General features: G+C 32.7%; 1 protein-coding gene across 2 annotated transcripts in view; it reads left to right on the forward strand.

Moving 5' to 3' along the window:
- Positions 1-1,119: 1,119 nt before the first annotated feature.
- LOC100185133 (nck-associated protein 1) overlaps positions 1,120-11,935 on the forward strand; it is a 17,520-nt gene continuing 6,704 nt past the window's right edge. For both annotated transcript variants that reach the window (XM_018816024.2, XM_002124922.4), the window contains exons 1-18: positions 1,120-1,356; positions 1,523-1,633; positions 1,989-2,081; positions 2,141-2,197; positions 2,484-2,626; positions 2,959-3,049; positions 3,262-3,399; positions 3,968-4,070; positions 4,624-4,729; positions 5,321-5,447; positions 5,837-5,973; positions 7,228-7,369; positions 7,593-7,724; positions 8,822-8,967; positions 9,358-9,610; positions 10,051-10,193; positions 11,014-11,145; positions 11,596-11,717. In XM_018816024.2, the coding sequence (XP_018671569.1) occupies positions 1,231-1,356; positions 1,523-1,633; positions 1,989-2,081; positions 2,141-2,197; positions 2,484-2,626; positions 2,959-3,049; positions 3,262-3,399; positions 3,968-4,070; positions 4,624-4,729; positions 5,321-5,447; positions 5,837-5,973; positions 7,228-7,369; positions 7,593-7,724; positions 8,822-8,967; positions 9,358-9,610; positions 10,051-10,193; positions 11,014-11,145; positions 11,596-11,717 (2,302 nt within the window). In that variant the 5' untranslated portion in view covers positions 1,120-1,230. The remainder of the gene's footprint in view (positions 1,357-1,522; positions 1,634-1,988; positions 2,082-2,140; positions 2,198-2,483; positions 2,627-2,958; positions 3,050-3,261; positions 3,400-3,967; positions 4,071-4,623; positions 4,730-5,320; positions 5,448-5,836; positions 5,974-7,227; positions 7,370-7,592; positions 7,725-8,821; positions 8,968-9,357; positions 9,611-10,050; positions 10,194-11,013; positions 11,146-11,595; positions 11,718-11,935) is intronic.

Here is an 11,935-nt window from a genome sequence, read left to right on the forward strand (position 1 = left end):
AGTTACATTCATTCATTCATTCATTCATACATTCAAGTGTGCATCTGTTATACTTTACAAACCAGACACCTCTTATATAGTGGTGTTAATAATAGTATAGAGCACTATAACGGTGGATTTCAACCGCCGCTCCACCAATTATATTACAATTTTATAATTCAATTACAAAAAGCAAGATTTTAAAGTTTACTGTTCATTGATTAAAAAAATAAAACATCAACTTTTAAACTGATTTAGAGCTTTCCCAGTTCTGTAATTTGCAGCACTGTGACCTAACATACAGTTCATGGCCTACTTTTCTTTTCAGTTGCATACTTTTGCTATAATTACATTTTGGGTTGAAAGTCCACTGGTCCGCAAAACTTGTTTCAAGTTTACCGCAGGCTAAAAAGGTTGAGAAACACTGGTATATAGTACTTCAAAACACGTCTTACCGGCGCAAACTTTTGAAATTTCCTCCTCTGAACCATGCGACAGAAACTTCTCTGTATCTTTGTGATCTCGTTTACGTTTTTTAGCTTGTCGTGGTGTTCGTATGACAGAAGAAATGTCAATATCACGATTGTCAACTGGCATTCTGCAGCTTGTAAGGAGTTTCACATTGCTGTTTTGCACAATATATCATTAAATGTCAATATCTGTAAGTGTAAAACATAAAAACAAATATTTAAATTATTTTGACAGCTATTTCCTATTTGTGTCAGTGTAATGTGTTTACTCTTTTATTAAATACTAATTAATATAATATAAATGCTAAAAGGTAACATTTATTAAAAGGGGCAAACATATGTAATTAACACCCCAAACAGTAATATTATTACCACTGAATCTCTATCGCCCAACCCCGGCCATTATAAAAGTCTAAAACAGAAAAATATTGCAAATACGAAACTGTAAAGTGGGGAGATAAAACCTAAGATTTTCCCGAATGTCTTCTTTTACAGATATAATATACATTCAATAACAAAAATATGCCACACGCATCACATCAATCGCGTAAAGTAGACAGAGAATCTGACCAAATTTGCTCCCTAATAATAACCTAAACTTTGCTCATAAACTGCCTACGCTATTGTGCGGCCAAGCAGAGCGGTTATCGTTCAAGCGGAACATGTTACCTGGGCGTGAAAAGATTCGCGGTGTAGCGCTGTTGAGTTAAGTACGACGAAATCGTCGCCTTCTTTCAAAAACAAACATTGCTTTGCTCCGAAATCAACCCCGAAAATCATAATGCGTTCAGCGTCGCGTAGCATAATGGCGAGGGTGGTACCAGGACAGCAGAAGTTAGCTGAAAAGCTGATTATATTGAATAACCGTGCTGTTGGCATGCTGACAAGGATATACAACATTAAGAAAGTAAGTGCAGTTGTTATGGTGTATGCCAACCCCTCAAACACCCGTAAACTAGCGTTGAGCTGCTATATACTCTCTTAAAGTTGCAAAACAATATTCAACTAATTTTGCCATGTGTTTTATAAAAATATGAAGGAAAATTTTGACCTTAAATTTGTGGTTACTTCAGGCATGCAGTGACAGCAGATCAAAGCCAACATATTTAACGGACAAGGCATTGGAATCTGGGATTAAGTTTATTGTTCGAAAGTTTCCACAAGTGGACACGCGGAATAACCAGGTAACCGACGGCAACAATGTTGATATTGGAGCAGTATGTGTGAATTGGAGCGTTACATTTTATATGTTTTCTATTGTTATAGCGCGGCGTTTTTCTTTATACCGTTATTGTATATTTTTGTATGACTGGTGCGTATAAGACATTTTGCCTATTTTTATTTTATAATTATCCGTGGAAAAGTTATCCGGCACCGTGTGCCTGTAACCCATGAAGGCTCAGGTTGAAGGCTCGTCGCTGCTACCATTGCGGGCATATATTTCCTTGGGGCAAGACTCTACTGGCAAAGTTTCTGGCCACGCGGGTTAAAGTAAGTTACGTTCAATTGTTTGTATTAATACCATCATATCATTTCTAGAATCAACTTGCTGGTGTAAATAATGCGAAGAATGAAATTCTTAAAGGACTTTCATTATACTACCACACGTTTGTTGATGTATTGGAATTCAAGGTGATAAATTTGTTTATAATTTGAATATTTCAAAAATGTTATCATTGTTTTCATTACAGGATCACTTCTATGAGCTCCTTGCTACATTCGACAGTCTTTCTATATACTTAGATTTGGTAAGAAAAAGCAAAATTTTATGTACATCCAAATTTATATAAGATGCAGAAAATGAGTAGACATGCTTCCACAAACACTTTTGTTTCTCTTAGAAGTTTAGCTTAAAATAATTAAACATAAATGACTCATTTGTCTGCTAAGTGCAGCAACCATGTTCATTTTTTCAATTAAATGTAAATATGTTTTTAAATCTGTGTATGTTTTAACAACTGTTGGGTTATTGCTATATCTTGTTTGTTTTTTTCGCATAAAATATTTCTAAATCCTTGTTGTCAATTTTTTTAGACTGTCAATTATGACTTGACGTCACATTTTCTTGAACTGATCGTTCGTTACGCTTCACTGATGATACTTGTTTCGCGCATCGACGACCGCAAAGCAATCATCGGACTTTATGATCATGCTCATGATATGATTCATGGGAAAATGTAAGTTATGGGAAGTTTTTACATGAGAGAGGACTTCTAATGTTTTCATATCATCAAGGCAAAAAACTAAGAATACAAATTATTTTTTGAGGAGTGGGGGTTAGATTTCTTGATTGGTTAAGACGTTTCAGTTTTTCCGATATTTATATTTACAAATCACCAAAATTAAAGAATTTTTAAACAATTCAAAATTTTAAGCGGACGAAGTATGTATAGTGCATCACATCAATAGTTAAAATGAAACTTTGTTATACAACTAAATCGAAACTTGTTGTGTATATATTGAAAACATGGTAATATCATGGTATATTTAAACAAACCTCCCATCCAAGGGAGAAGGATTATGCACGTCTTGGTCAAATGATCGTGGATTTTGAAAATCCACTCAAAAAGTTGGTGGAAGATTTTGGAGCTCACAGTAGAGTAAGTTATTCACTTTATTGTTTGTATTTGTTTGCTTAGAATTTTTTACGTGATCAAACTAATTCATGTTTTGTTCATTTAAGATTTTATATTTTTTGTTATATTTAAATGGGTAATGTGATATAACATTTCAAAATATAATATATATATATATGTATGTTATACCTGAATTTACAATATATACTTATTTATTTCTTTACTTGTATTTGCAGTCCATTCAGAATGCAGTAATGTCACTTCTTCAAATTTATCCACAAAGAAACAGTGGTGCAGATGTATGGAGATCATCATCCTTGTTCAGTGTAATTGCTACACCAGCACAGATGCTTAACCCTGCTGTTACTGATAAGGTATTTGGTTTAAAGCGTTATAGATATATATTTTTAATCAAATGCAAACATTTTGACATAAAGTTAAATTGTAACAATAAAAATACAAAAATAAGAACAAATTCAAACAGTTTTGTTAAGTTTTTAATTAAACAGTTGCTGAGTTTGTTTTTTTAAAAGTTTTTTTTAAACTCCTAAACAATCACTGAATTAAATAATAAAAGGATAAACACTCTTACTGTGTACAAGTCGTGTCTTTACGCACACTTTTGTTTTATCAGAAGTTTAACTTGATAATATTTGGTTGGCTTGTTTGTCTGCAAAGTGTAATGACCACGCTCATTTTCTTCCAATTAAATGTAAATATGTTTTAACTGTAAGGGTGTTTTATCAACCGTTGTTTTGTCGCTATAATCTGTCTTTTCGCTTAAAATATTTCAAAATTTTACCCACCATCAACGAAGAGACAAATAAAGTTATTATTATTATACTTTTACAATATATATACCTTTTTATTGTTCAAAATTAAGGCTGAAACTAGGCATACATATGTATTAAACAGTAAACTTCAACTCCATTACCCCCACAGATGCAATGTGAATATATAAGCGTTGAGTCACTTGAACGTTGGATTTATTTCGGATACTTGTTGTGCCACACATCCATGGTGTCAAGCCAGGAAGCCACAGCAGGTAACAACCTAACATTATCTATATATAATTTTTATTTAGTCATTTTTTACATGAAACCCTCTGTGACCCTGTTTAGTATTATGTATTGCGTTTTGCATGTGAGTGAGTGTGTTTAGTATTTTATGTTTGCTGTATTTTTTTATTCTATAGGGTTAAAGTAATACACCTATGCTTTCCATGATTTTTTTAGGGCAAATGTTGCCCATTACACCAATATTATAGTTAACAGTGTATCGTGCTTTTTTAGTTGGTAAAATTGCATGGTATTTTATTCTATAGGGAAAATATGCTGCCATAAAATTTGGAATTTAGGCCAGAGTTTGTCAATTACACAAATATAACAGTTATTAGTGTATCGTGCTTTGTTTATTAAGTAAAATTGTGTTTTTTTTATTCCATAGGGGTAAAGTAGTACTTCTATGTCGCCATAAAATTTGAGATTTGGGCCAGAGTTGGTTGGGTACCCACCAATATAACAGTTATAGCATATCTAATTTTTTTAGTTAGTAAAATTGCCCCCTGAAATAACATTATGTTGTGAAACTCCTATCAGGTTTATGGAGACCAGTACTACAGTCCAACTTCTGTTTGACTTTATTCCGAGATGAAGTGATCATGTTGCACAGAAGTGCTGAGGAAGTTTTCTCATCAATTAAAGGGTAAGTGGAGGTAACATGCCGTCACCACTGTACTAAATACATGTATATATTGGTAGACTGCAAAAAAGCACCATATCTTATTATCTTATGAGTTGCCTACTATGTTGTGTTAATTGTTTTCTACATCCCTTCAGGCCTTAAAGTGTGCCTATCCCACACTCAAGTATTGCACTTATACAGTTTGAATGTTATTTACAATGAGCATATTTTATAACCCTCTACTCATAATTTTCAATAAGTAAAACTTTGCACATAAGATATTTACTTTTGAAAAAAGTTTTATTGAAATCAACATAATAAGTTTAGCCCTCCCTCAAGCGTCTCAAATGTTGCACTTATAAAGCTTGAGTGTTATTTTATTTATAATCCAGCGTATTTTATAACCTTCTACAGTCTACCGATAATTTTCAATAAGTAAAACTTTGCACATTTAATTGAATTAACATATTAAGTTTACCCACCCTTTAAAGCCCTTAAATGTTGCACTTAAAGCGTGAGTGTTATTTTCCAGCATATTTTATAACCTTCTACACATAAAATTTGAATGTGAAACTTAAGGATTTGAAGTATATACTTTGCTTACATTTTCAGTTACAACAAGAAGATATCAGAAGTGAAGGAATGTCGAGATATGGCAGCACAGCAGGCTGGTAAGATCCACAAAGATAAACGAAAGTATCTTCGCTCATCCATGAAGGAATTTGTTGCAGTTTTAACGGTGAGTAAGCTAACAGACCGTCTCACACACCGTATGATATATTCCCTTCCTGTAGATTCAGAACAATAGATTCGAATTGTGACCTCAACAATAGGATAATATATACTATTGTACGTTTACTGTTCTTCGTAATGTGTGGAGTCGTATACCATGAACGAATGTTTAAGATTAATATAAACATTAGTGTGGTTTTAGTTACACAATGCCAACAAAGTATTATAAATACAAATATTTTATGTTGAATTATTACAAATAAAAAAAGTTTTAACTGAAACTGATTAATTGGTATAAAATCTTAATTGGGCAAATTCTGTATACCAATACTATACATATGTATATAATGCAAATTATTTTTAAATTCAACATAAAACAAAATCCGCATACCACAGGACCAACCTGGTTTGCTTGGACCAAAAACCTTATTTGTGTTCATGGCGTTATCATATGCTCGTGATGAGGTGATGTGGTTAGCCAGAAACTCAAGTAACTTCATCAAGAAAGTGAACGCAGAAGACTTTGTTGACAGGTGATCATTTTGTTGCTTAGTGTGTGTTATGTGTATTGGCGCCAAACCTGGGAAGGCTAAATAAGAAACAGTGTATTAAAGAATGCATGTCTAACTAGCCCTGCCTCCCCTGTATTCTAAAAAGTTGTGTCTGTGACCTCGCAACAAGCGCAATAATGTTTACGCGATAAAGCGAGACAAAGTTCGGACATAACATGGTCATGTCATGTGTGTTAAGCTTATAGATCTGAGAATTTTACTATTTGCAAATTATGGTTTATTATAAAAATATATATAAAAATATATATAGATATCTACTTTGTATAAAGTATCATGGTTTTATAATATACCGTTTCTTATTTAGTAATAACTTCACTGTCATTAGGGGTGTATTTTTCAAGCTTTAATTTTAGTTAGTTTCCATAAATCGAGTAGATTATAATAAAACAAAACCACATGTAAATAATGCACTGGGTATACTAGCCCATTATTGCGCAATTTGTTACCTTTCACTAGGGATGCACAATACAGAATTTCAAATTCTTTTATATTCCAATCTAATTACGGGATTCCGAATTCTGTTTAATGACGTCATCAAATGTCAACTTTTAAAGTACATTCTAGGATATTCTAATTATTTTGTAATGTGCACCCTATTTTCACACGAACAGAAAGGATAAGAACCCTTAATATTGCTTTCTCTAATGTTTTGATATATATATAACTCTTTGTAGTGAACTTAATGTTCTTACACTGATGGTATGGGTAAGGGATACTGAGAACTGTTTACACAGTTTTGTGCTTTCAGTCTGTTCATCAAATATTTGCTTGCATCATTAATTTATTTTCTATGTGTTTATGACTGTGTTTGCACTGGGTAGACTTTCATAAATTTTTACTTATTTCAATCTTATGTCCTTTTCATTCATATTTTGCGACGGAAGTAGACAAACGGTGTAATAACAATGGGTGTCCTATTTCACAGCATAAACACAATGTGTTAAAGTAAATCATTCAGATTTAACTTGCTTTAAAGTATGCTTGCCTTCACAATATATGATATAGTAGGGTGGGGGAAGCTGGAAATCTTTAGCACATAATATCCAAATATCTTGATCATGTTTTAAATAATAAACAACGCTCCATAGGAGTCGTGGGGATACTGTTTATAATTTATTGAGTGTTTTTGTTTACTACCAAATGGGACAAGGAAATAGATTAAAAGGTGTCCCATCTTCTCCACCCTACTATATATCATTAAATTTACATTTCTAGGCACCTTGGTGAACTGTTATTCTACATGGAAGAAATTCGCCATCTTGTCCGTCGATATGATGAAGTGGTGCAGCGATATTACGTGCAGTACATGTATGGATACGACTCCGTTATTCTGAATGAAGCTGTTCAAAACTTATCGGTAATTTAAGCAATTTTCACAAAAGAGAAACATTTTAGCGTAAAGAGCTATTTATAAAAATTCAAAATTAAGCCTATATAATTTATAATTTTGGGGCTATGGGCCAAATCTGGCCCAAGTCCCAGATCCTTAATAAAAAATGTGTTTAAATAATGAAATGGGTATTTGAACAACAGTTTTTTTAAATTATACCAACTCAAGTTGCATCAATCGTGATTGACAGGTGTGTCCTGAAGATGAATCCGTAATTATGACATCAATAGTGAACACTATGACATCACTGAGCATAAAGCAAGTTGAACAGAAGGAGTTGTTTGATTTTCGTGCCATGCGTCTTGACTGGTTCCGACTACAGGTACAACTTTATTTAAAAACTTAAGTACGAAATACATTTCATTAATTTTTTTCTATATATATATATAAATATTTAATACAGGTTTTAAATAGTCTAAAGTTTTATAATTTGAGGAAAACTTCTTTTTAGTGAAAACTAGGGCTGTGGATTTTCCCTATTTTTGTTTAACCGTTAACCGTTCAGTTTTAACCGGTTAACCGGTTAACCGATACAAGTGTAATCCTAATAAAAGCGTCTTGTTTATCGCTTTTTTTTCGCGAATTTAAAGGCAACTTTACGACGAACGTATGGACTATGCTTGCAATACACGGGCAAACGTTCTTAACGTTAAAGTAATGCTTTCTTATTCATATTCAAACCTGTTTTAAAACACCTGCCGTCTAAATAATCAACGTGTGAATTGCAATTATGACGCAGTTATTAACGTGTGAATTGCTATTATGTCGTAATCAATCGCCAGGTCAAACAATCGCTATTATGATGCAATGAATCCACGTGTGAATGCCTGCCTTTTTCGTAATAAACACGCTGCTTGGCTGAGGAAAACATTTAAGTTGTGTATTACACCAATATAATGTTGCAAAACTAGTTAGCCTGCGGTATTAACAATCAAGATTGACGACGTAATCGCCGTTGTAGGGCACGATCAAAGCAACAGCGTCCCTGCGCACTCTGTCTTATTGCAAAACAACAATCAACGAACACGAACACGCGCCTTTCGTGTAAATATGACAGATATTGATATACGTTTATGCCCTATGACGTCATAGTTCGGTTAACGACTTGAACTTTTCGTTAGCGGTTAACCGAATAGGTTCGGTTAACCGGTTAACCGTTAACTTTTCCACAGCCCTAGTGAAAACACAATTTTTTTATTAAATAAAATGTACCAAATTATACAAAAAGTCATTCACAAACAAGGGTTTTTATTACTTAAAAGTTACTCTTTTTTCGTGATAAAAAACATTAATATAAAAACTTCTGAATTAAAAAAAAGTTTACAAGAACTAAAAAGACAATTAAAAATTATTTTTAGTTTATAAGGTTACTATTTTTCTATGAAACTGTAGTTAATTATGAAAATATTTTCCACGCAGGCCTACACAAGTGTAAACAAAGCTGCGTTAAGTTTAAAGGACAATGTTGTTCTCGCTAGATTAATGAACACGATATCTTTCCATTGTAAAGTAGTGGATGAGATAGATGAGGTGTTACATGAAACGTCGGACCTTTCCAATTTCTGGTAATTGTTTTTTGCTTTTAAAGTTAAAGTTTTTTTGTTATTTTGGTTATATAGATGTTTTATTTTTTTTTTGTTATGTTGGTTTTCATTCTACTGATCATGATAATAAAAGTTTAAATAGATTTTTTAAGAGATTTATGTAAAGTCTGGGTTTGTTGGTTTAATGAATTTAGATCAATTTTCAAAATGTCTATCACATTTGTCATGTGTCTTAATATCATCTCATAAAGTATTTTATTTGTGCTCTATTTTTCATCAATCTAAACAATTTACTGCAATAAAATTTGTTAATATTACAGTTAAAGTAACAACCAAACACTATGTACAAAATACAAACATGATTTTTTACCTAAGAATAACTTAACATTATTAATATTTACTTTCCTACAGTTTCTACCAAAACTTTTACGCGACTGCATTCAAACGCTGCATCGAGCTTCCTGCCCAGTCTCGCTACTCCATCATTTTCCCTCTCATCTGCGGACACTTCGTCACCGCTGTCGGAGACTTCTGTCCGGAGGAGCGCTCCCATGTCCGGGACCGAGCTCTTAACTGCGTCAATCAGTTCTTGGAAGAGATTGCGAAAGAAGCGAGGAATCTTCTCTTTAACATCGCATCAGAGCAAAGCCAGTTGGCGGAAAATGTAAATCTATTTGAAAATTTTATTTGGTTTAAATCTGTCACTTTTGCAACTCACCTTTTAGGTTTATGTTAGAAGTTAGTATAAAGTATAACTATTATATATATTTATTAAAGTAGATATATGTAGTGGGGTGGGGGTAGATGGGACACCTATTTATTCTATTATCTCGTCCCATTTGGTAGTAAATAAAGACATTTAAAAAAATTATAAAACAGAATTCTCACGAATCCCACAGACTGTTGTTAATTGTGTAAAACACGATCAGGGTATTTGGATATTATGTGCTAACAGTGTCCCATCTTCCCCCACTCTACTATACATATATAAAAAATTGCATTAAACAATTGGAATGAGTAATCGTTTTAGTGTAAACTTGTTTAAAAATTTTTCGTAAACTTAACATTAGGAATCCAATATCTGACCCACAAAATAATTTTCAGTTACTGCCGAAAAACGCAGCTGTGATGATGAAACAAGGGTTGGTAAAGAAAGGTAAAGGAAAGAAACATACCAAGGGTAATGTACAAGAAACGACTAAACCTGGACTGGAAAGTAAAAGAAAGGACAGATTATATGTTACAAGGTAAAAATTGTGTAGCAAAATTATTTAAAATTGTGCAGTAATATGGCAATGTTATAATATGTGTTTTATAATGTGCGTTTTTTTGTATATGTTCGGCAACATTGTATTATGCATTTTATAAGATGGATTTGTGTCGATAAAAATAAATTTAGTGATTAAATGTTTTTGGTAAATGTTGATTCCATTTTAACAATCAATCTTTTCAGTGTGTTTACTTTTTAGCAGATTTTGTGTTTACAAACTTTAAACATGCAATTTAAAGTAATAATTTTTATGCTGTACAATTTCTCATTTTGACAGCTGTAATAGTATAACAATAACAATCTTAAAGCAGTTGCACTGACAAAGTTTTTTGCTTTTGCGTCACAACACTTATTCAGTTTGCCTATGAAAACTATTTGACTGATCAACGGTTTCTGATTTATATTTTGCCAAATTTCCAAGTTTGTATATTATAAGCGATAGAAGTTTTTTATTTACACAGAATTCGTTTTATATATATAGTAGGGTGGGGGAAGATGGGACACTTTTAGCACCGAATATCCAAATATCCTGATCGTGTTTTAAACAATAAGCAACGGTCCATGGGAGTCGTGAGAATACGTTTTTATTATTCTTTGACTGTTCTTCGTTTACTGCCATATATGACGAGAAAATAGAATTAAAAGGTGTCCCATCTTCCCCCACCCTACTATATATACAGATCAGTTTTCAAACTGCAAAAGCACTATAGTAGTAACTGACTAAAAATACCTGACAACATTAAGTCCAGCAGAATAAGAATACAGTTGTTTTATTTAATTGTTTTTTTTTTGCACAGAATGGACAAATACCACATGGCACTTGCAGAAGTTTGCAGCGCAATTAACTACAGAGCTAACTTTGTTGTATGGGAACATACATTTGCCCCCAAGGAGTATTTGACGGCTCATTTAGAAAGTCGTTTTGCTAAGTATGTGTTGATGTATATATGATAACATTGTTAAACAAAATGTCAAATTTGTTGTTTTTGAAAAATTTAGAATAAGTTTTTACAAATTGTTTTTATTTTATTCTGTATGGGTGAGGTCCTTTAGGACTTGGGATTTAGGCCAGGTTTGGCCATTACCCCAATACCCTTATACGTTCGAGTGACTTGCTCGCGATAGTGAAATCCTTTATTTTTTCTGAACAAGTCCCGATTCTTGACCTGTAGACTCCATATGCAGACTATGATCTGCCAACTCGTTTTCACGGGATTCGCAACCATCCAAAAACACAAGTGATTAAAAAAATATTTAATTCGTTAAATTTATGTTTAAATCTCTGTATATTTATACAAATTTAAAAACGTGATACTAAAAAATGTATGCAACTGTTAAATGACAAATTTGCGTTTTATAATGCTTATGTATAATTTCAGACATTTAGTTTCCATGACATTTAACAAGGAAACAAGTGAAATTGCGAAACCGAGTGAACTATTGTGCAAGTTACGAGCTTATATGGCTACTTTGCAAACTGTGGAGAACTATGTTCATCTGGGTAAGTTGGTGTGAGATATAGCTACCAAAAAGAATTGTCAATGTAAGATTAGTATTACTTTTTAACAAAGCCTTCTATATAGGGTGTGAGTTCAAGGCGTAAAATTGATATTTTAATCTAAGTAAAAAAGATTCAAAATTCTAGATACAGAATTCTAGATTCGAAATAAAGTATTCTAGGATATCCTAGAAAACTAGAATAGCTGATTATTCTGTAAT

This window comes from Ciona intestinalis, unplaced genomic scaffold, assembly GCF_000224145.3.
Source record: "Ciona intestinalis unplaced genomic scaffold, KH HT000125.1, whole genome shotgun sequence".
Classification (NCBI taxonomy): domain Eukaryota; kingdom Metazoa; phylum Chordata; class Ascidiacea; order Phlebobranchia; family Cionidae; genus Ciona; species Ciona intestinalis.